Here is a 25693-nt window from a genome sequence, read left to right as displayed (position 1 = left end):
GAATATCTCTATAATCTACGAGACGACTTACATGAAATTTTAGCACGTTGACATTTAAATAACGAGCTATACGATGATGTACCTCATTTATCAATACCTCAAAGGGTTTAGAAGATATAAAATTTTCCTGGTACATTCTAGACGATGAGGCGAAGTTCACGTGATGATTGCGTCAATCCGCATGCTTGCAGTCGATGACGTAGCTCGCTCGCTTCTTGCCTGCAGCTCCGTATCGTCCCGTTAACTCGCGCGTTCTTTCCGTGTGTTTGAGCCGTCCCGTTGCAAATATTCCTCTAATTAAAAACTATGTTCCAGGCCATAGGCATTCCTGTACAATATACAGTACATAGAGAGATTTTGAAGAAAAACCTCGCAGGATTATTGAAATAGAGTTATCGGAAAGTGTTTGTTTTATTTCATTTACTTTAAATTTCAACAAAAATTTCAAACGTTACTGCAGATATATGAAAAAGAAATTCCTATGGCCATTCTGTACAGAAGAAGGATAATTACTTTTACGGTTTCATCAAATAAGTGGAAGAAAGTAAGAGATGCAATACAAACTTAACACCTTATGGATATTTCTAAAGAATTGTTTGTAGAATATTTGTAAGAAAATAAAAAAAATCCAAAATTTGCTGAAGTTCAGGAAATGTTTATTTTAAATTCATTATCTATATATATATAAAATAGGATGTCCTAACTGACTGACTGACTGACTGACTGACTGATTCATCATCGACGAGCCAAAAATTCTGGATATGAAGAAATGGAATTTTGGGGATATGTTTTTTATTACAGTGTAGTTACTCACTAAGGCAGGATTTTTGGAAATTCCGTCGCTAAGGGGCCAAAAAGGGGGGGAGGTGTTGACATTTTAAAATGAGTATATCTATATCTTAAACACTTAACAGTTTAAGGACGTGAAAACGGATATTTGAAATCTCCTTTAAAAGTAAAGAGACTTGTATTCTTCTTTTCGAAAAATCCACCTTGCGGGGTTTTAATCTTGGCCTTTTTGGTAAAAACTCCAATATTCCTTGTTCATTATAAGTGTATAACTTCCTCTAAACCCTCAAACTGATAAAGGTTTTGAATTCTTTTTGTGAGGATACTTTTATTTGACAGACTGAAGGTGTGTCTGACGTGAAAATTGGCATTTGGAATCTTTTGATTTGAATTCAATTCATGAGGATACTTATATTTCAAAAACTGAAGATCTTACAGATTTGGAAATAAGGATATGGAATTTTCTGTAAAAATAAATAAACGCGTGTGTTTTTGTGTTTGGAGAGAGTACTGTTTCTCACACATATAGTTCTATGTTTCATGTTCCAGAGTTTGCTCTGCCACTTGCCTGGTCACCTTAGTCCTAAAATGCAATACCACAAACGTGGTGTACAAAGATGTTCTGGGGTAAATGAAACTCAACTTTTCGGTGAGTTTTTATGGTTTAGGGATTTTCAGTCAATGTATTAATGAAATACGATTACTTTTATCAAATTAAGAAATCAACACAAATGAGGCCGCGGGTAAACAGCTTGTCATTTATAAGGAAATTGTATATAACGTGAAATAAAGGAAAATCCAAAGTAAAACATACGTTTAAATTTCTCCCTGAATCACACTTAATCATCAGAGATACCCTCCCGCTGACCGCAGTCGAATATAACTATTGTCTTCCGAGTGAATCAATGTTCTTCATTACGTCATCCTATATGGCTAAGAATGCCGTTCCTAGAATCATGAGCACTGCTACAACTCCGGCACACAAAATCTGCCAAAGTTCCTTGTTGTAGAGTTTGGCGGTGCCTTCCTAGGCAGGTCAGATCTCCTGCTACAGTACCATGAGAGTGCGAAAGAAGTCGTTAAGTCTATTGTTTCATTTTTCATTCATTCATGTCGTATCGGTCAACTTTGAAACACGTCATTTCAACTGGCTACTTCTGACTTGATGTGTGCCCAATACTTCCAGTGCGTTCTCGGTGTCGTTCTTTACTCTCCTGAGTCAATGCTTTTCCTGTTTATAATTTTGGCTTGTCTCGGGAACCCTGGAACGCTTGAAGTTTCCTTTGAAGCGGGACACGGTCCTGGATGTTTCTAAGTATGATTCCCCCTTCTTCAAGGTCTCTATCCAAGCCTCTTTGTTTTTCTTCTGCTGAAAGAAGTTAATGATGCGCTCGGTCAGTCTTGTTGGGTGCATTCGTGCCAGATACCCATAAAAGAAAATTCACTAGGCAAATGTTGGGGCTGTAGCTTAATTAATGGCACGGTCGCTTCTATCCCACTTCTAGTCCTTCCCTAGCCCATCGTCGTCGTACGACCTCTCTCTGTCAGTACGACGTAAAGAAAATTGATAAAAGAAATGCCCGGTGGCATTTGAAGATGGTCAAATAGTCGGTAGATTTACTGACACGTAAAAGATCTCCCACGAGACAAAATTCCGGCACCTGGGCGTCTCCGAAAACCGTAAAAGTATTTAATGGGGCGTAAAATCAATACTATTCTTCTTCTACCGATTTTCTCACACCTGTGTGGTCGCGGATGCGAAATGCGTCGCACACATGTTTTTGACTATGTTTAACCTCTAGATGCCCATCCTGACGCCAACCCTATATGGAGGGATGTGATCATTAATGCGTGTTTCTCTGGTGGTCGGTAGTGTGATGTGCTGTCTGAATATGAAGAGTAAAATGTTGGGACAAACACAAATACCCATTCCGCGAGCCAGAAGAATTAATCAGACGCCATGAAAATCTCCGACCCGGCCGGTAATGGAACCTGGGACCCTCTGGAATGAAGGTCTCAACACTGACCATTCAGCCAAGGAACCGGACCAAATCAATAACATTATTACTGTAAAATTATTATTTACAGTTATTTTCAAGTTCACTTGCATTTAAGTTTTCCCTACGACACAGATTTTATTTTACTGACCAGACATTCAAACACACAGCCTTCCGCGCGTCAGTCTCTTGCTTTCAATACGATCTCTCCCAGCGCAGAGTCGTTCCTGGAGCAGTTCACGTCGCTACTAATAACCCGCACTGAACTCCGCGTAACCGTCAAACATAAGTCTACCGCTCCTCGCTGAAATGACTCGTCATGGACTCAAGCGCACACCGGCCTCTCACCCGATCACTCTACGTGAGATTTGTGCTGGACATAGTGGAGGCGGGACAGGATTTTCTCCGGGTACACCGGTTTTCCCTGTCATCTTTCATTCCAGCAATACCCACTAATAACATTTCATTTCATCTGTCAGTCTTTAATCATTGTCCTAGAAGAGTGCGACAGGCTTCGGCAGCCGGCACAGTTCCTGTCCTCGCCGCTAGATGGGGGCTTCATTGTAATGACTGGACACAGGCTGTGGGTTTTCATTTCATTGTGCTCATTAATCAGAATATGTTACAGAGTTAATATAGGATATTAACAGGGAAAGGACTTTTAGGCAAGATTAAGTTAGAATTCAAACGTACAGTTGAACTTTGCTATAACGACATTGGTTTTAGCGACAACTCGTCTATAACGTCATGGTTTTCTGTGGTACGGACATATTTCTCATAAGAAATGTGTTTTTCAGCCTTGCTTAATATGACAAATTTTTACTCGTCTACCTCGCATATGTCATTTTTAACCTCAGTTTGGACTACCATGATTTTCTATGAACCAAAAGTATTTTAGAAAATATTTTATTGAAATTTGGCAACCTGGCAAATTCTCTCCTGTTCCCTTTTGTCATAGACCTCGGGAATGCAGGCAGATTCCCCACTCCATTGTAACCCGCTCGAATTCTTGCGGTGTTAACAATACCTTCATGCGGTCAGATTCGACTGGAAGTTTCCTCTACGTGCATGCATTTTAACGCAGTATGACTACTAAAAGAACATTTTTAACGTTGGAGGAGAAAGTTAAAGTGATTCACCGAATTGATAATAGAATTTTAAAAGCGAACGTACGTCGTGAGTCTGGCCTTGTTAATTCCACAGTTCAAACGAATTGGAAAAGCAAGGATAAAATTGTTGCTGTATTTGAACAGAATGGTACGAAAATTAAGCGGCTATGAAAATCTAAACGGAGCGACGTGGATGACTCCTAATGAAGTTTATGTTACTGCATTTTTGATTTTTCACCTTATAATACGTATCTCGGTTACTACGACACTCGTTTATAACGACACAATTTTTCAGCTCCCTTGGATGTAGTTATAACAGAGTTCTGCTGTATTTAACCAAGGCGCAAGTGTTTTCTTCCCGCACAACGGTTCTGCAGTGAGATTTGCATAAATATTACCGATCTGAACTATTAGAACCCCTAAAATGTATGCAACTCACCGACATAACTGTAGAGCATCTAGATGATATTTGCGCCTTGTTCAAATATGTTTGTATTCTAACCTATTCATGCACAAATCCGTTCCCTAGATATTAGTATACAATATCTTGTGCAAAAGTTGTGCAATTGAGAGCTGCCTACGCACTCGAAGTTTCAAGTACAGTGAAACGCCTTACGTTGGACAATCCTGTAACCTGGCCACCCCTTTTGATTGGACATATATTGAATGCACTGTTTAATTCCCTATGCCTTTACATGTTAAAAGTCCTCTGTACATTGGACAGCCCTTAAATGACAGTTTGGACAGGTTGAAAACTTATAGAATCGAATTTACATGGAGTGTGACGATCCTTGACACAGTTCGCTGATTCCATGGACGTGACTAAAGAAACAGTAATTGTGAGATGTTTCCATTGTGCAGAATTTGTGCCCTAATCAACTGGAGAGGAAGAACCACCTCACAAAGATAAACATCTCGTCGACTGGGGAATTGAGATGTCTCCCTGAAGTTTTTTGGAGTGAATTGTCAGACGATGTTTTTAGTGATTTTGATAACGTGTTTGGAAGTCCACGGTGATGTTCCTGGAGCAATTGATGAAGTGTTACCAAAAGTGGTTTCTTAACAGCATAGATCGTCTTCAGAGAAGAAGAATCAAGGAGCCACCTCTCATCAAAAAGTTGTGGTATGTTTTAATTAGTTGGAATGTTTGTGTATATCCTACCGGAAATTATTGAAAATCTATTCGGATTATGTCGGAAAATTTAATCAGAATGGGCACTAAAAACTGAAAAAATCAAATCAAAGTCATGCGACTAAATATTTTTTCTAAGCATTAAAGGGTGAGAACTGTATAGTGCAATATGAAAAATTAAAAAAAAGGACACTATTCTAGTGCTTTCTTGAGTTTTAGTAGGCATAAAATTTAGTGTACTGTATCTAAATTCAAAGAACCACTGTTTTTATGTTATACGTACAGTACAGTATACATTAGCTCAGAGTTTTACTTTCCTGCACTGCCACTTTACGTTTGAAATACTGTACGCCAACCCTATAAACTGGACACGCCTGTATATTGGAAACATGTTTAACGAACCGTAGGATACTGAAGAGCTTTACTGTGCGCGCTTTTTTGACCTGTTTTACTTATAGCTTACGGAATGAGATATTATTTGAGTCGCTGCTGATTAAAATTACGTACAACGGTCGGTGAGTTAAGTAACGTTAGGAATAAAGAAATTCCATTGGTCGAAAGGAGACAGGAAGGAAGGTCGACAGCTGCGGTTTGGGTTAACTGGAGCGGCCGCTGGGTCAAGTGGGTGGTGACCCGCTGGGGTCCGGTGTCCGCTAGCTGTACGTAGCACGCCGAAAAAGAAAAAATGAGTGGAAGCTATGGTATCTGTTGCAAGAAGATATTCGTAGCGTGAGGGGCCCCACGTACTGTCGATTGAGATACGGTTTACTTTTCGAAGAGAAAGTTTAGAATTTGATCCGGCACCTTGATTGAATGGACAGTGTACTGGACTTCGGTTTAGGGGGGCCAAGGTTTCCATTACCTGCTGTATCGGGTACTTTACGGCGATTCAAGACTGAAATTTGGAACTCATACAATTTACAACTTATCACAACAAAATTTAAAACCCAAGCACATATTAATAAGATGTAGCACCACACAAAACTGATTAATTTGTTGCAAAGCTATTAACCAATAATGTATAGTTTTGTACGGAAAATGGATAATGCACTTTGCGGCAAATATTTTATTTTTTGGCCTATAATTTGGTAAACTTGTCAAAATACTCATATATTTTCAAAAACAACTCTGGACTTTTAGTCAGATGTAAACTATAGGAGATATAATTTTCCAATTTTTTATTATTCATAAAATAGGAAAAAATCTAGTTAAATACTATTTTAGGAGCAAAAATATGAACGTAATATTCAGCTGATAATAACATGCAGAACTATTTCTAACTATTGTACACAATTTACTGAAACATTCTCTGGCAATTTCAGAGATAATAACTCTGTCGCAGAGCATTTTATACATGGCAAAGAACTTAAAAAGTTTTAGCTGATGTTGTCAGACAGCGTCAGAGAAAGGCTGCACCACTAGTCTCGAATTCGTAATTTACAGATTTGAAGATGGTGTTAGGACAAAACTGATGACGGGATATGAAAGGGAAATGGAAATTATTTAAGGTTAAAATTAAAAAATCAATTTTTGTAAAAAAAAAAAACAATATTTCAGGCATAACTTTTCTTAACTACATAATTCCTCTAGCTACCAACCGAGTTGTCCACGCAGATCGGGACCCGTAGCTGTGAGGTTGCATCAGGAGATGGTGGGATCGAATTGCACCGTTGGTAGCCCTAAAGATGATTTTCCGTAGTTTCCCATTTTTACACCAGGCAAATGCTTGTACCTTAATTAAGGTCACTGATGTTAACTTTATCTCCCTAGCCCTTCGCCATCCTTGCGTTGCCGAAAACTCCCGTTGTGTTATTGCGACGCTACACCACTAGCATCTGACAGAAAACAATAGTTTTAAAAATCCACCAACTTGGTTTTCATGCTCGTCTTTATACATAATACAATGCATCACAATGCTAAGTGTCGCAGAAACACGCTAGAGTGAATATGTCCTTCCCACATCGTGTTGACGTCAGGAAGGGCAACAACCGTAGAACTGGGCCAAGTCCACTTCAAGTGACGACCTCAATAAGTTAGGGAAAGGGCCAGGAATAATAATAATAACAATCAAAATCCAAACCAAACCCCATGGCACTACAGCCCTTGAAGGGCCTTGGCCTACCAAGCGACCGCTGCGAGCTGTCGTGTGGTCAGCACGACGAATCCTATCGGCCGTTATTCTTGGATTTCTAGACCGGGGCCGCTGCCTCACCGTCAGATAGCTCCTCAATTCCAATCACGTATGCTGAGTGGACCTCGAACCAGCCCTCAGGTCCAGGTAAAAATCCCTGACCTGGCCGGGAATCGAACCCGGGGCTCCGGGTAAGAGGCAGGCACGCTACCCCTACACCACGGGCCCGGCTAATAATAATAATAATAATAATAATAATAATAATAATAATAATAATAATAATAATAATAATAATAATAATAATGTCCTTTTTCTGTCTGTACGCAACGGTACGCAATACCAACAACTTATTTTTCCAATTTTGTTTTTAATTACTGCGATTTATAGACAGAGAGATTTGTTATAAATATTTTACTAGATGGTAGTGTGTTCACAAAGAGATTTTTCAGTTTTCATTCTTGCATTTTGGAACATTGTTATTTGTTTCATATTATATCCGTTTACCATCCAGGCTTGGTTATTTCCTCGGACTCAGCGAGTCCTAACGCTCAACACATACCCACGCGGTATCTTCTGATCTCAAAACTTGGCCCACCCTAGTGATAATGAGGGTTGTCAGTTGGTTTCTTTCCTCTGGACACAAGAGGCGCGTGTCGTTTAAAAGGCAAGTGAGCGCTGTCAAAAGCAAGGTTGTCATATTTTGCGTCGATTATTTAAACAAGTTAACATTTAATTTATTCTAAAGTCAAAATATAAATATAGAAACTTGATCATGAACCACAGCACAAACCAATATCGCAGAATAATTTGTTTCGTGCTTTACCCGTGCGGTGGTCGCAGATGTTGAAAGAAAGAAAGAAAGAAAGAAAGAAAAACAGGAAGAAGGAATTGGCAAATAAACTCGACAAAGACTAAACTTTTATACCAAAGTAGGCCTATTAAAATATTAATTTTATGCTGCTAATATCAGTGTCTGGCTTTCAGTAAAGAAAGGAAAAGTACAACATTTTTTTACAATTTGTTTTATGTCGCACCGACACAGATAGATGTTATGGGGACGATGGGCTAGGAAAGGCCTAGGAGTGGGAAGGAAGTGCCCGTGGCCTTAATTAAGGTACTTCCCCAGCATTTGCCTGGTGTGAAAATGGGAAACCACGGAGAACTATCTTCAGAGCTGCCGACAGTGGGGCTTGAACCCATTATCTACCCGAAGCAAGCTCACAGCTGCGCGCCCCTAACCGCACGGCCAACTCGCCCAGCAAAGGAAAAGTAAAATCACGAACTAGGGACTGGGATAATAATAACAATAATAATAATAATAATAATAATAATAATAATAATAATAATAATAATTGTCCGCCCCTGTGGTGTAGTGGTTAGTGTGATTAGCTGCCACCCCCGGAGGCCCGGGTTCGATTCCTGGCTCTGTCACGAAATTTGAAAAGTGGTACGAGGGCTGGAACGGGGTTCAATTAGCCTCGGGAGGTCAACTGAGTAGAGGTGGGTTCGATTCCCACCTCAGCCATCCTGGAAGGAATTTTCCGTGTTTTCCCCTCTTCTCCTCCAGGCAAATGCCGGAATGATACCTAACTTAAGGCTACGGCCGCTTCCTTCCCTCTTCCTTGCCTATCCTTTCCACTCTTCCCATCCCCCCACCAAGGTGCCTGCTCAGCATAGCAGGTGAGGCCGCCTGGGCGAGGTACTGGTCATTCTCCCCAGTTGTATCCTCGAACCAATGTCTCACGCTCCAGGACACTGCCTTTGAAGTGTTAGAGGTAGGATCCCCCGCCGAGTCCGAGGGAAAAACCAACCCTGGAGGGCAAGCAGATTAAGAATGAAAGATAATAATAATAATAATAATAATAATAATAATAATAATAATAATAATATTAATAATAATAATAATAATAATAATAATAATAATAATAATAATAATAATAATAATAATAATCGAAGTATGTAGTTCGGACAAAAAATAGCCAGCAAACGTAGCTACTTTTAAAACAAATGCAGTATTTACCTTACTTCTATTCGTCGTCTTCGTCACTGTCTGCTAGGTGAATTACAAATCTATCTTGGTTGCTATCCGTGTCGTGTTTCATGTACTCTTCTGTGTTAATGGTGCTTCGAACACAAGCAGACCACCTCTCAGGACCGATCGTTCCAGCTCCTTCACGCAGAAGTTGACACACACTAGCACTCAAAGTTGGCGTAACATTATTTTTCCTAACATATGCCTTCAGCTGAGACCAGATCATTTCTATGGGGTTTAAATACAGTGATATGGAGAGAGTCGCAAAACTTCGTGTCCACATGAGGCTGCGATCTCCTCTACAGCGTACCTTTTACTGATATTGGCTGATTTGATTTCCTGCAACATAACTGCCTTGATGGGTACAGGTTTTGGCACGGGAATGTTATTGTACTCCATAAACGTAATAAGGTCCTTAATATTAGTGTTCATGGAAGGAAAACTAATTAGCTGCCGCGAATGATTACTTGCGTTGTCTATCACGGTTACACATTTTCGGTCACGTGGTAGGTTCTCTAGAAGACGAGACCTAAACCAGTTTTCGAAAACTTGAGCTGTCATTTCGTCATGGCTATCAGCTTTGCAGTCTCCAATGTTTTTAGCCGATAAATAAAGGCAATTCTCAACCCAGCCCTCACTGCCTCCAGCATGCAATACCATAATACGCTTGCCCCGCGATGTTGGTGCTTTCAGTATGCAATTACAAGTTCCATCATCCCACCCTTTCTTCACAATGCCATGAGTATCGTACCAAGTTTCATCGAGATAGACAACTCTGCACCCCTCGGAACGCTACTTCCGGAGACGGTCTATGAATTTATATCGCCAAGCTACTATTCTAGCAGATTACAATACAATCTGTTTTTTCCTCAGAATACGGAAACAAAACCCAAGTTTTATCAACAGCTGTCGTAATGTAGTTTTTTCATAAGGAAAGTCACACACATTTTTCAAATGTTTTAACAGTTCCTGTACGATTGGTGACTTACCTTTAGTAAAGAATGTATATACCTCGCGTCTCACCAAGTCACAGCAAAAATTATCAATTTTATTAATGATAACCCTATTATTACCACACTTTTTCGGAGTTATAAGTCCCCTCTTTACTATTCTACTTATAGTTTTCCTGTTAAGTTTCAACATTTTAGCTGTCTCCGAAATATAACCCTTGCGAACGTTGTTCTTCATAACGTATTCGTATGCGTTACATACTAGCCGTTGACTATGCTTACTTAAAGTTTTAGTCACCTTTATTTTCCTCGCGGAACGACTGCTACCCGGCTGAGTATCACTCGCGGGCGCGGAACCACTGCTGCTCGGCTGAGTATCAATCGTGGGCACGTAACCACTGCTACCCGGCTGAGTATCACTCGCGGGCACGGAACCAATACTACTCGGTCGAATATCACTGCTATTGGTGCTTCGGTTGAGGATCGTTTGCGTGCATTGACAGAGTTAATTCAGAATTTTCTGATGCGATAATTTCCAGGTGTGATTCCCACGGCCTCCACATTACTGCAAGAAGCGAAGTGAAAAGCAACACACTTCACGAATATTAATTAACGAAGCAAAGAAATAATCCAAAACTTTCAAACAGCGAACAAAGCAAGTGCGAATTGTTTGAGCTGAAAAAAGAGACTGACGTCTATTTAACAAGAGGTGCATTGGCAACAGAGCTGTAAGGATTTCTGAAGGGGAATGCGAACTTCCGTTTTAAAGTCCACTGCCGTCATAAATCACCCCCTTCTAGGTCAGTGAGTGGTCAGGGAGATCAAACGTTTGCCGAACTGTTTGAATGCCGCTGGGTACGCGTTGCCCGTCTCAGCTTATACGCAATAGTGAATACATCCTTGAACGTAAGGTTGGCGTCAGGAAGGGCATCCGGCCTTAACATTGGCCCAAATACATTCAAAGTACTGACCCTAGGTAACTGGATGTAGAAGAAGAAAAAGAAAAAGAAGAAGGAATGTAACCATATCGAGTGGCCGGCTATGGAGCCAAGCTCTGCATTCGGGAGACGAATGGGTTCGAACCCCCCACTGGCTCTCCTAAGAATGGTTTGCTGTGATTCCTCGTTTTCGCTTCCGAGCAAATGCAGCGACAGTCACCCAGTTTCATTCACCATCATTCTTATCACCTTCATAGCTTCTCCACTAACGTTGGCGACAGGAAGTGCATCCGGCCGTAAAAACATCCCATATAATTTTATCTCTCATCTTCGACTACATATCAGGAAATGGCGCTGAGAGGCAGGTATACATAAGGTGAAGAATTTATGTTATTATTAGTGTTATTGGTTTTATCTTCCACAAACTACTTTTATGGTTTTCGAAGATGACGGCGATGTGCCGTAAGTTCTTATACGTGTCGGTAAATCTAACGACAATAGGCTTGAATTCGAGCACCTTCTAATACCACCGGCCTGTACCGGGATTCAGCCCACCACCCAGGGCTCAGGTGCTCTACCGTCTAAGCTACTCATCCCGACATTTTTCTTCTTATTCCTCTTTTTGTTTTGTCCCTCGTTTCGGGCGTCAATGGACCATGTTTAACAATCATTGCGGTATTTTTTAGCCATCTCTGATTTCATTCTCTGCCAGTATTTCTTTATCCTTTCTCCTACTTCCTTCTTCTGTTCTTCTGTAGTATATAGGATCTCCATATTCTCGCTAGTGTTTCCCCAGTATCCTAGGGAGCACGAAAAGTTTTGACGAGTTGTTTAAATCACTTTATTCCATGATGTAATTTTCCGGAACCCCCATCTTAGTCAAGTCCAACCTCACTTCTCAAGACCATTTCAGCTCTGTCTTACTCTTCTTGAAGAATTCGAAGATTCTCTTCGTTAGTCTGTTACTGTCCATCCTCAACAAGTGTCCTTGGAACTGTAACCATCTCTCACTCAACAATTCAACCACTCCTTCTGTTCTTTGATACAATTCTTTGTTAGAAATGAGTCTCCTCACTACATATTTTACATTTGGACCTAGAATTACCATTTTCTTTCTCCTTTCCGGATATCTTCAAGCCCACCTTTCCCAAATATAGCCAATGTTTCTGCTACATACAGGCACACAGGTTTAACAACAGTGTCTAGATTTATTATTATTATTATTATTATTATTATTATTATTATTATTATTATTATTATTATTATTATTATTATTATTATAGTTTTAGTTCATATTCCTAACACCACTGTTTCCTACCGTTGTTATACCACCACATCCAAGCTAAATCGCTGGACATTGCTATGTCTGCTCGTATTTTCTCTTGCACAGCATAAGATATATCGTTAGAGTTCAACACGGTTATCTGTTTGCAATATTGTAATTTCACTAATACAGCGTCCGACTCGTTGGCTGAATGGTCAGCGTACTGACCTTCGGTTCAGAGGGTCCCGGGTTCGATTCCCGGCCGGGTCGGGGATTTTAATCTTCATTGGTTAATTCCATTGGCCCGGGGGATGGGTGTTTGTGCTGTCCCCAACATCCCTGCAACTCGCACACCGCACATAACACTATCCTCCACCACAATAACACGCAGTTACTTACACATGGCAGATGCCGCCCACCCTCATCGGAGGGTCTGCCTTACAAGGGCTGCACTCGGCTAGAAATAGCCACACGAAATAAAAAAAAATACTAATACAGCATTGAAGCTACCATCTCACATTAAAAAAAAAGGTAGTTGGTGAGGGGGTGATATTTCTTCCAAGGTTTAGATTCAATATGGTCAACCCTTCCATTCGGATGATGTAGTGAAGTCGGTCGATGGCAGATGATTGTTCACTCTGAAAACTGCTTTTAAGAAACCGATGCACTGGAACTTGCCTCGGTGTAGTGAGTGATTCTCCAAGACATTTGGTTCTCATGCTGAAAAAATAGGTGAACCGCTTTATTTCTTAACGTGCATTCCTTCTATTTTTAAAAATATTTTATTAAATAAATAAATAAATAAATAAATAAAATAAATAAATAAATAAATAAATAAATAAATAAATAAATAAATAATGAAACACTCTATTTTTCGACATTCCCCTTTACGTACATATGTATAGGGCTACACATACATCATATTTAAATACGTACGTACATAAATACAGAAATGCATACGTACTCATTAGCATTCCCTACACCATACTTAAAACATTCCTTTAAACACACTGTATATACGTGAGTACGTAATTCAAATATTATATACGTGGCTCGGGCCCTCTCACCGATGGGTTCCGCGGTTCAAATCGCGGTCAGTCCGTGTGAGATTTGTGCTGGACAAAGCGGAGGCTGAACAGGATTTTCTCCGGGTACTCCGGTTTTCCCTGTCATCTTTCATTCCAGCAACACTCTTCAATATTATTTCATTTCATGTGTCAGTCATCAATCATTGCCCCCAGAGGAGTGCGACAGGCTTCGGCAGCCGTCAAAATTCCTATCGTCGCCGCTAGATGGGACTTCATTCATGCCATTCCTGACGCGGTCGAATCACTGGAAACCTACTGTGGATTTATACAAAGAAAGAACCAGGCTGTGTGACCCAGATTGGGGAGCGCTGGCTTTTTGAGCCCAAGTTAGCTCAATTCACTTGTATTTGAAAGTGCTCAAACACGTCAGTCTCGTATCAATAGATTTGTTGTCACCTAAAATAACTCATTCAGGAAACATTTTCCGACCGACCTCGGTAGTTGCGGTCACTTAAGTGCGGCCAGTATCCAGTATTTGGGAGATAGTGGGCTCGAAACCCGATGTCGGCAGCCCTAAAGATGGTTTTCCCTGGTTTCCCATTTTCACACCAGGCACCTTAATTAAGGCCACGGCCGCTTCCTTCCCACTTCTATACCTTCCTTGTCCCAGCGTCGCCATAAGACCTACTGTGTGGGTAGGTCGTAAAGCAACATGCAAAAAAAAAAAAAAAAAAAAAAAAAAAAAAAAAAAAAAAAAAAAAAAAAAAAAAAAAAAGAAAAAGAAAGAAAGAAAGAAAAGAATCCGACACCACGGCTGTCCCTTGGTGAGAAATCAGAGCTCAGTTACCGTTCACCTTCCCTGCGGGGAAGAACGAAACTTAATTACTTGTTTGATATAATGACTACAGCAAAAGCTCATACACGTGAGGAGAGCGCAGCCATGACATCACTAGAAGAACCTTGTGGCGCTCCTCCTATTCGTGTATTTATGTGCGCGTAATATATGTAAATTGTGTACTAAGCCCAAAGTTATGTTCTCACCGTCATAATAGATTGCAGAGCAGTTGAGTTATACTCGTACATGTTTCCACTCGGATAATATTGAAAAGGAGGTTTTAGCTAAGATAATCCGTCGGTAGATGCAGAGTGGGTCTTGGCCCTTAGTTGCCACGGCTGGTCCATCGTCCAACAGCTCTGCACTCCGACCGGCCAACTGAGCAGAGGAGGGGTGGCCACGGCTCTACCGTGGCTCTACGCCTCTCCATTCGGGAGACGCGACAGGGCTGGACCTCACGGCTGGCCCAACTGTCGACCGTCCTGAGAATGATTTTCCATGGTTTTCCATTCTCCTGCACTAAGGCGAATGCCGGAACATTTCCTAGTAGAGGCCACGGCCGCCAACCCCCTCACCTTCTCCGAGCATCTCCTTCATCTTAACAAATCTCCCGGCCTCAGAAACGGCGTCACAGTATTTTAGTAGTAGTAGTAAGAAAATAAGATAATCCCCGAGTGAAATCACCCTCAGGAAGGGTTTCAAAGTAATTGAGGCGCACGACTGGATTAACTTCAATTTTGGCCCCATAGTTCTTCAATGGAACGGCAGTAGAAGTGTTTAATAAGGATAATGCAATTTCTCCAGCGTGGACAGTCTCTCAGAGTTTTAACCTTTCTTCTATTCTGCTATCCGTAATGTACATAATTGGATCCGCCGTGTCAATACTTAGCAAATACAATATTTATTTATTGTCTTTATTAACACACGAGTACATGTTTCGAGAATATAACTTCTCTTCTTCAGCTCATAATTTAAAATCGCGTAGCATTTCTGAACCTAGGAATAATATCGTCCCTAACTACTAAATTATCTAAAAACGTAACCTTGGAACCTCAAATTCAATTAAACTCTATACTGTGTATAAAATCTTCCACTACGGACCAGCAGTGACCAACCAGTTAACGAGAGACAGACTATACGAAAGATACATGCTTCTTACTCTTCGAGGAATGAACTATCGGCTGAGGAATTAACCATGGGAGGAGTGAAAATGAACGAACCCGGGACCCTCTAAACCGAAGGCCTCAACGCCTCAACACTTCACGGCACGAAAATACAGAACGCAATTCATAGATTATGGAAAAATTACCTTTTGTTATTATTGTAAAAGTTACCTTCCTACACCAAATGGAGTGAACTTTGGAAATTTGAATGCTAACTTCCACGACCTTAAGTCCTTGGCCTCATACTCTCGGGGTGGGAGGTAAACAAATGTTGAACTAGGGACGTCTGACAGGAAGGATGATATTGAAGAGTCGAATATAAATAAGTGGAACCAACCCTAGAATCAGCTATGACCACGAAGTCATCAACACAATTTATAATATTATTATGATCGTCAGTGCTTTTAAAAGTGAGTAGTAGTAGTGGTAGTAGTCTAAATAATACTTTTCGTTCAGTTAAAACATGCATATTGAAAACTTACATAATGTGAACAAATCCAAATATTTAACGTTACTGCCGGGCTGGGTGAAGGCGCTGGTCATCTGACCCCAGCTTGCCAGGTTCGATCCTGGCTCAGACCGGTGCTATTTGAAGGTGCTCAAATACATCAGCCTCGTGTCGGTAGACTAAATTCCGGCAGCTCGGCGTCTCCGAAAACCGTAAAAGTAGTTAGTGGGACGTAAAACAAAATAACATTATTATTATTATTATTATTATTATTATTATTATTATTATTATTATTATTATTATTATTATTATTATTATTATTATTATTATTATTATTAAGAAAGGGGAACACTTTCCCCTCCTAGTTAAACTGCGCGCCTTCTCTAAGGCCGTCTACGTAAACAAACTAGAACTTGTGAACTCCCAGAAACTTTTGTCTTCTACAGTTCGATGTCTCTAACATCGATTTAGTGGCTCCCTCCTCTGGACTAAATATTAACTACTGGATAGAATAATATTTATTTTGAAGTTTATAAACCTGGTTCTGAGAATTTTTTTTTATGTACCGAAGTTGTCAACACGTCAGCTGGTTCCTCCTCGATCGTAATCAACTTATCAGATACCTGGGAACATGTTCTCCAGCCAATTAAAACCGGGGTTGTGTACAGGAAACCAGCCTATCAGTAAAGAGTTCTGGAAGCTTCCCCTTGGGGTACTATAAGAGCTTGCACTTTAGGGCAGTATTGTCTGAATTGCTCCAGTGATTGTGAGTGCGACGTGTCCGAAGGGAGGCCGGGGGGAGGCTTGCGCGAGGAAGATCCAGTGGCACAAGTTAATGGCAGGTTTTACTTAGACATGTGATAGCTCCTGCGGGTAGTTTGAGGGAAAGGTTTCAACCTCTTTTCTTTTAATGTAATTTTGTAAAACTGGTGCTTTTGAATGTAGAATATTCGACAAGTCTAAGGACTTTCTTCTACTCCCTACTGGGAAATATGTAATGTAAGGGAACAAAGAGTGATTACCCTCTGTCGGTTCCCATTCAACCATGCATGGGGTGACTAAAGTTTCCAAAACCTCTAAAGTTCGTAATTCTTGTTTCGGCATTAATGTTTCTCATTTAGTCACCCCGGTGTTGTATAGGATTTGCCTCTGTATCATTGGGCCATAAGCCCACTTAGGGTTTTAACAATTTCTAGAAGGAGTGCAGGTATTTCGCCTCCTTGCTTTGTGTTTATGGCCGGTTATGTGCAACCATTTCATTTTTACATTAAGGCAATGTAGTATGGGCAATTATGCCCCTGTTTATTCGGTAACTGTATATGCGTCTTGGTTCCCTTTAGGAACAGTGTTTAGTGTCATTGTAACTTTGCTAGAGCATGCACTTTAGGGCATTATTGTCTGAATTGCTCCAGTGATTGTGAGTGCGATGAACACTCTGAAGTGATGTCACCCAATGGGTTTACCTAGAGTAACTTGTGTTTGGTAAAGGAAACTGATTGCACCAGGGAGAATAACTATGGTATTTGGAGCTCTGACTCCTGAGTAGTGTAACATCTTGGAGAAAATCCTGCTCTTACGATATATTTGTACCTGTCAATAGCAATAATGCTATTTTCTATGTGAATTAACAAATTCCCGTCTCAGCCACGACATTTGAAAAGTGGTACGAGGGCTGAAACGGGATCCACTCAGCCTCGGGAGGTCAACTGAGTAGAGGTGCGTTCGATTCCCACCAAAGCCATCCTGAAAGTTGTTTTCCGTGGTTTCCCACTTCTCCTCCAGGCGAATGACGGGATGGTACCTAACTTAAGGCCACGGCCGCTTCCTTCCCTCTTCCTTGTCTATCCCTTCCAATCTTCCCATCCCGCAGCAAGGCCCCTATTCAGCATAGCAGGTGAGGCCGCCTGAGCGAGGTACTGGTTATCCTCCCCAGTTGTATCCCCCGACCCAATGTCTCACGCTCCAGGACACTGCCCCTGAGGCGGTAGAGGTAGGATCCCTCGCTAAGTCCGAGGGAAAAGCCAACCCTGGAGGGTAAGCAGGTTAAAATAAAATAATAATAATAATAATAATAATAATAATAATAATAATAATAACAACACGCAGCGGTCAGGTCAGAAAGAATGAAGGAAATTATTTGTTGTCCGTCTACGCTTCGCAGTCTTTCGACGTATGTGCGCGATGCATTTGTAACTCACAGTTAAGCCTTGGTGACCTAGATCACGTTTGTTCTGTTGGAAGGAATCTAAACTACAGGTCTGACACTACGTGAAATCAGGAGTTTATGGTTTCGAGTCCCACTGGTGTCCGCTTGGCCATTGTTGTTCTGTAGTTAACATCTTTGCGATATGTACTGTATGTACTGAACATGACCCCATATGTTGGAAGTTTATTTCGATTGTAATGCGGTCGTGGAAATGAAATATTCATTAAAAAGATACTACATAGAAAGTAACCTTAAAGAGAGAAGAAACTACTCTATATGTGTAGGGAGTTCTGGCGTCCTCTGTCTCCTTGCAATATCCCCCCCATGGCACTACAGCCATTGAAGTACCTTGGCCTACCAAGCAACCGCTGCTCAGCCCGAAGGCCTGCAGATTACGAGGTGCGTGTGGTCAGCACGACGAATCTTCTCGGCCGTTATTCTTAGCTTCCTAGACCGGGGCCGCTATCTCACCGTCAGATAGCTACTCAATTCTAATCACGTAGGCTGAATGCACCTCGAACCAGCCCTCAGGTCCAGGTAAGAATCCCTGACCTGGCCGAGAATCGAACCCGGGGCCTGCGGGTGAGAGGCAGGCACGCTAACCCTACACCACGGGGCCGGCCCTTGCAATATCCATTGCTGGTGAATTCAAAATCACTGGATTGTGCGCAGGCGAAAACAAGTATTTTACTTTCTTTACGAAGTGTATTGTCCACCGCTGTGCTGTAGCGGTTGGTGTGATTAGCTGCCAAGTCCGTAAGCCCGAGCTCGATTGCCGCCTCTGCCACGAAATTTGAAAAGTTGTACGAGGTCTGGAACGGGGCCCCCACAGCCTCACGAGGTCGACTGAGTAGAGAGGGGTTCGATTATCTCCTCAGCCATCCTCGAAGTAGTTTTCCGTGGTTTCCCGCTTCTCATCCAGACAAATGCCGGGATGGTCTCTAACTTAGGGCCACGGCCGCTTCCTTCTTTCCCCCTTGTATATCCCTTCCGACCTTCCCATCCGCCCACAAGGCCCCCGTTCAGCATAGCAGGTGAGGCTGTTTGGGAAAGGTACCGGCCCTCAGGTACTGGTCCTCCTCCTCGGTTTCAACTCCCGACCCAAAATCTCACTTTCCAGAACAATCCCTTTAAGGCGGTAGAGGTGGGGTCTCTCGCTTAGTCCGAGGAAATAAACAACCCTGGAGGATAAACGGAGTAAGTAAGTAAGTAAGTAAGTAAGTAAGTAAGTAAGTACGAAGTGTATTAGTTTTAGCGGAATAATGTGTATGATAAACTTTGATTGATATCTAAGTTTTAATACTATTCTGTTCTATGAACGACAGATTGTGAGTCTGAGTATGAAGCCAATGGAAAAGAGAGAGCGTACGTTGTTTGAAAGCGAAGCAATATTATTAGTGCATAACAGCAGTGGCTGGCCTACGCTATCTGTCGTATCTAATTTATCCATTTAAAAATTGGAGTTACTGCATCATGTAATCAGTTACTTGTATTTTAATGCACCATTTCAGGAAATGAGAGGGTGGAAGTTGCATTTACCGAATCACGAAAGTTCAAATGTTAAAAAGCAGGTTAAGAAGTCTTCCCGTTGCTGCAACTGAAGTTGTACGTACAACGAGGGATTATTCCATGAATGAACACATTTCTGGCTGTCAATCTTAATAAGAGACGAAATACTAGGAGAGGATTACGCCGCGGAGAAGAACAAGGTTGGGCTCCTTTTACACCAAACCATGTCAGTGGTAGGGTGACGTCATGAGGTTGTGGGAGCCACAAGGAGTGTGCATGAGGGACTCAAGAAGACTCGCTCAGTGTTGGCAAGAACAAGGCAGCGCGCGGACATCATGACTTCAAGCAGCAGTTACTTTCTTGTGGGGATCGTCCTCTTCCTTGCAGTGGCGGTGCATTCGGGTGAGTACGGGAGCTTTGAAGTTCCATAATATACTGTGTTCAGATTTTATTTACAATATGAGAAATGTCTTTACCTTTAGAAGAATGCTGGTTGAATGTGTTAACATTAGATCCGAACTGCAAGAGAAGTGTTCTAAGATGCACTTCACTGAAGAGCACGGATGAATGGTGATTAGTGACAGGTGATGTAGTGATAATCATCAGGCTCCTTGAGTGAGTTGTCGGCATAGTGTCATTTAGATTAGAAGGTACAGGCTTCGATTCCCCATGCGGGAGTGAATTTCGATTTCTCTAATTCGGTGACTGGATGTTTATACACATTTCTTCATTTACACACACACCACGCCACACTGCTATTCGCGATAGAAACTTTTTGCTAGGGGCTTTACGTCGCATCGACACAGATAGGTCTTATGGCGACGATGGGATAGGAAAGGCCTAGGAGTTGGAAGGAAGCGGCCGTGGCCTTAATTAAGGTACAGCCCCAGCATTTGCCTGGTGTGAAAATGGGAAACCACGGAAAACCATTTTCAGAGCTGCCGATAGTGGGATACGAACCTACTATCTCCCGGATGCAAGCTCACAGCCGCGCGCCTCTACGCGCACGGCCAACTCGCCCGGTCGATAGAAACTAGTTCTAGTTGAATACATCCATATACTCCTGTAGGGTTGAGGTTAGGAAGAGCATCCTGCCATAAAAACTAGGCAAAATTCCATTTGTGCCACGCAACTCACACCGGTGAAATCGGCAGAAGAAGAATTATTATGATTAGTGGTGTTTATTTTAACAGGTCCCGTGGTGTAGGGGTAGCGTGCCTGCTTCTAACCCGGAGGCCCAGTATTCGATTCCAGGACAGGTCAGATATTTATACCTGGATCTGTGGGCTGGTTCGAGGTGCACCGTGGGTTTTTTGTTTTGTTTTAATATTTGCTTTACGTCTCCCCGACACAGGTTGGACTTACGGCGACAATGGGATGGAAAAGTGATAGCAGTAGGAAAGAAACGTCTGTGGCCTTAATTAAGGTACAGCCCTAGCATTTGCCTGGTGTGAAAATGCGAAAAACGTAAAACTCTTTTCAGGGCTGCCGACAGTGCGGTTCGAACTCACTATATCCCGAATGCAAGCTGACAGGCACGTGACCCAAACCGCGCGACCAATCGCTCAGTGTTTGTTGTTTTTAGACAATTATCCCGGAAGGAAGGAAAGAAGAAGAAGAAGAAGATGATGATGATGATGATGATGCAGTGGTTAATGTGTTTTTTCTATTGTTGTTTAATGTGGAAACATTACGGATTATCAGTTCTTCTGTATACTAATCGTAGAAGAGAGAGTGAAGTTATAATAGCGAGTGTTTTGACTTCGCCGAACGGGTCATGTCGCCGTCGGCTTGCATTCAGGAGGTGGTGAGTTCGAACCCTACCGCCAGCAGCTCTGAAAATACTTTTCTGTAGATTCCATCGTTTTAATAAAGGAATATATGCATTAACGTGAATAATCCTATTTCAATTTTGTCATCTTCAGTGGTGTAGTCAATAAGTCCGTGTTGTTGACTTGTTGCACGTTTAAGGAATCCTGTGGATCAAATTTCCGACATTTTTCATTTCAATATTGTTAATACACAGAGATACCAATCGAGTTGCCATGCGGTTAGGGGCGCGCAGCTGTGAGCTTGCATTTGGGAGATGGTGGGCTCGAACCCCACTGTCGGCATCCCTGAAGGTTTTTTACGTGGATTTCCATTTTCACAGCAGACGTGCGACGTAAAACAACTTGTACAAACAAACATAGCAAAATAGAACTAACTTCAAAGTGCTAAATAAGACACCTTGCGAAAATATGATCCAACAAAAGTATTTATTTATATGCCAAACACAAGTCACTTGATTATGGCTGGATTTAGGCATTGAAATAGAGCCAAGCAACAAAATGTAGTGCACCTCTGTGGTGCAGTGGTTAGCGTGATTAGCTGCCACCCCCGGGGGCCTGGGTTCAATTCTCGGCTCTGCCACGAACACTTTTGAAACGTGGTACGAAGACTAGAACGGGGTCAACTCAGCCTCTGGAGCTCAACTGATTAGAGGGGGTTCGATTCCCACCTCAGGCTTGCTCGAAATGGTTTTCCGTGGTTTCCCACTTCTCCTCCAGGCAAATGCCAGGATGATACTTAACTTACGACCACGGCCGCTTCCTTCCCTCTTCTTTGCCTATCCCTTCCAATCTTCACATCCCCTCGCAAGGCCCCTGTTCAGCATAACAGGTTAGGCAGCCTGGGCGAGGTACTGGTTCTCCTGCATAGTTGTATCACCGACTCACGCTCCAAGACACTGCCCTTGAGGCGGTAGAGGTGTGATCCCTCGCTGACTCCGAGGGGAAATCATTTCGAGGATGCCTAAGGTGGGAATCGAACCCTCTCTGATCAGTTGAGCTCCAGAGGCTGAGTGGACCCCGTTCCAATCTTCGTACCACGTTTCAAAAATGTTCGTGGCGGAGCCGGGAATTGAACGCGGGCCTCCGGGAGGATAAACGGATTAAGAAAGAAACAAACAAAATAGGCCTATAACCTTTAATAAACATGTCGCTATTACTGTTGTTTAAGTGAAGCGAACTGTAAAATTTTATACGCGTGTCACAAAATTGTTACTCTTTAAGACGGAAGTTTTACAGCGCGACTGGAGAGGGATAGTTAGCGTCTAAGAGAACTACTTGAAGCAAGCGGAGGTACTTGAAAGGTGGAAATATTATTAGCATTTATGAAGAGTTAGATTGGACTGGAAAGAGAACAGAAGGAGCATGGCGCTAATAAGCGGAGGCAATTCTAATCTCGGTCGTGATTACCACATACAGTACGTACGTAGGTTAAAGGAGCTGTGAACCCAAACGGTGCGGAGGAGATTAATCGTAATGAAGTGATTCATCAGAATATTAGAGACCGATAAGACAGTCAAATTATTTTCACATTTAAACAGCCAAGCTTCTATTAGGTCCAATCACTTCTCATCTCTAATTATATTTGCTTACTATCGGACAAGTTGGGCGTCCGGTTAGGGTCGCGCAGCTGTGAGCTTGCATCCGGAAGATAGTGGGTTCGAGCCCCACTTTCGGTAGTCCTCAAGATGGTCTTCCATGGTTTCCCATTCTTACACCAGACAAATGCTGAGGCTTTACTTTAATTAAGGTCACGGCCGCTTCCTCCCCACTCCCAGGCCTTTCCTATCACATCGTCGCCATAAGACCTGTCTGTGTCGGTGCGACGAAAACAAACTGTAAATATATATATATTTGCTTAGTAGTAGTAGGACCCAGCTCGATAGCTACAGTCCCTTAAGTGCGGCCAGTATCCAGTATTCGGGAGATAGTGGGTTCGAACCCCACTGTCAGCAGCCCTGAACATGGTTTTCCGTGGTTTCCCATTTTCATACCAGGCAAATACTGGGGCTGTACCTTAATTAAGGCCACGGCCGCTTCCTTCCCAGTCCTAGCCCTTTCCTGTCCCATCGTCGTCATAAGACCTATCTGTGTCGCTGCGACGTAAAGCCAATAGCAAAAAAAAAAAAAAAAAAAGTAGTAGTAGCAATAATAGCAATAGTATTGTTCGGTCCAGTTCCTTGGTTGAGCGGTCAACATAGCGGTCTCCGGTTTAGAGGGCACGGGATTGATTCCTTGCACGGCTTGGAATTTTAATCCAGTTCGGTTAATTTCTCTAGCTCTGGAAATGGGTGTTTGTTATGATCATAATACTCACCTCAATTTACACATAGCGTATCATTCTACTAAGGGAGAGTCGCTGACCTTCTTCAATCTTTTCTCAGTCCGGTGGTATTTGAAGGTGCTCAGATAGTTCAGTCTTGTGCCGGCAGGATTTTTGGAACGTAAAAGAACTCCTGCGGGACAAACTTCCGGCACCTCGATGTCTCCGAAAACCATAAAAGTAAAACTAATAAAATTATTATACTATTAACCACCAACATGTAATATCGAATATATATTCATAGAGGGTTGGCGTCAAGTAGGGCATCCGTCCGTAAAACCGGGCTTAATCCACGTTAGTGCTGAACCTACATAATGCGAAATAGGCCCGGAAAGGAGAAGAAATATTGACTGGTTCTATGGCTGAGTGGTTAGTGTCTTGGCTTACGTTCCTCGACATCATTGGTTCGGTTCTCGATCGGGGTGAGGAATGAGCTCAGAACACCAACCCTCTACTGTCTGAACTACTCATCCCGTCGTAGTATTAGCCACTCTGTCTTATTGTCTCGCTCTTTTAAATAATAAATTACTCTCACTGCACTACTGCTCGGTGGCATGATTTTTTTTCGAAGGGGCTGGACTGGCTGTACTAGGGGGAAGGAGAATTTTAGGACCCTTGTTACCCCACCAGGGTGCAATACATTACGATCAGAAGCAAACCCTTGGTATTTTACTTCAAGTAATTAGAGGTGCAGGAGGCAGGAAAATTTTAAGACCCCCGTGTACGTTTTCCCTTCTAGTCCTCCAACCTTCCATAAGGCGAAAAAGGGAAGAAGAAGAAGAAGAAGAAGAAGAAGAAGAAGAAGAAGAAGAAGAAGTTAACGAAGAAGAAGAAGAAGAAGAAGAAGAAGAAGAAGAAGAAGACGGAACAGATGAAGAATCAGATATATATGATAGGGAGTGTAGGTCATCACATTGCGGACTCTCAGTAATCTGGGTGGCTATTGCAGTTATCTCTTGACCTCGATATGTCAATATGTCAATATGTCAATGTTTGAATGTGTGCTATAAGGAAAATTAAGCTATTAATACTCATCCAAACGTTATATATTAAGAAATGACACATGGAGATCATAAAGGCAAGGACAGCTTTTTCACCACATCAGTCGTTCTTCTTTTGGCCTGTTATCCGTTGTATTAAAATAACGAAGTACTGCCAGAAGAGACTCACACGACACGACTAAACACACACGACAGCCCGCCAGATCAACTGCCCAGAAATGAAAAGCGCATGCGCCAGGTCAGCTACAGCTAAGAAAATCGCCTGCCCAGCGATCTGTCCAGCTTAGCTCAGCTTAGCTTGACATGGTGTAGCTTACCATAGCGGCCTGTGTGCGTCATCGTACTTAAATGCACTGGGAGCGATATTTTTCATAACACCGCGTAGCTTAGCCTATACTACTAATAATAAGAGTTGGTGTCTGACAGGTAAGGTTGGAGGGAGGAGCACTGCACGTGCCAATTCACGATGTTGCCACATTCCAGCATTCCTTTCTACATACTCTTACCCCTCGCTTCCCGCGCACTTGTTCCCTCCTTCATTCTGACCGCTGTGATCTGTTGTAGACTACCTGGCCAGGCGGTGTCGTCCCATTTGCGATCACTCTTATACAAACAATTAGGTTCTTATCAGTGACAGTGACAGGTTTGGCAACTCCCAGCAAGACGAGCTGCCCTGAAGTGTTATCTCCATGGCAACCGCAGTCGCCCCACCCTCGTTTCCATGGCAACCACACAGCCACTCCCTTTATCCCGCCTCGGCAGGCAGTAAACGGACCTCCCTCTAAGAAATGTCAGACACCAACTCTTATTATAAGCAGTTTTTTATAGCTGTCTGTGTGTGGTGGCCTTCACTGCTGGAGACGAAATGTCTTTCTTTCTTAATCCGTACCCCGTCCAGCGTTGGCTGTTTTCCGGACTCAGCGAGGGATCTGACCTCTGCCGCCTCAAGGGCAATGTCCTGGATGAGACTTTGCGTTGGGGGATACAACTGTGGAGAAGGGCTAGTACC

The 25693-nt window shown here is 42.3% G+C and overlaps 2 protein-coding genes across 2 annotated transcripts in view; one reads left to right on the top strand and one right to left on the bottom strand.

The window, feature by feature from the left end:
- Nucleotides 1–25693, bottom strand: part of LOC136874067 (trigger factor) — a 232565-nt gene that overhangs the window by 85432 nt on the left and 121440 nt on the right. The window lies entirely within an intron of this gene.
- Nucleotides 19780–25693, top strand: part of LOC136857609 (UPAR/Ly6 domain-containing protein crok) — a 41264-nt gene continuing 35350 nt past the window's right edge. The window contains exon 1 of the mRNA XM_067136391.2: nucleotides 19780–19933. Coding sequence (XP_066992492.2) covers nucleotides 19867–19933 — 67 coding nt within the window. The 5' untranslated portion in view covers nucleotides 19780–19866. The remainder of the gene's footprint in view (nucleotides 19934–25693) is intronic.

This window comes from Anabrus simplex, chromosome 1 (assembly GCF_040414725.1).
Source record: "Anabrus simplex isolate iqAnaSimp1 chromosome 1, ASM4041472v1, whole genome shotgun sequence".
In the NCBI taxonomy this organism is placed as follows: Eukaryota; Metazoa; Arthropoda; class Insecta; order Orthoptera; family Tettigoniidae; genus Anabrus; species Anabrus simplex.
The sequence above is the reverse complement of the archived record's forward strand: the minus strand, read 5'-3'. Positions and strand labels throughout refer to the sequence as shown.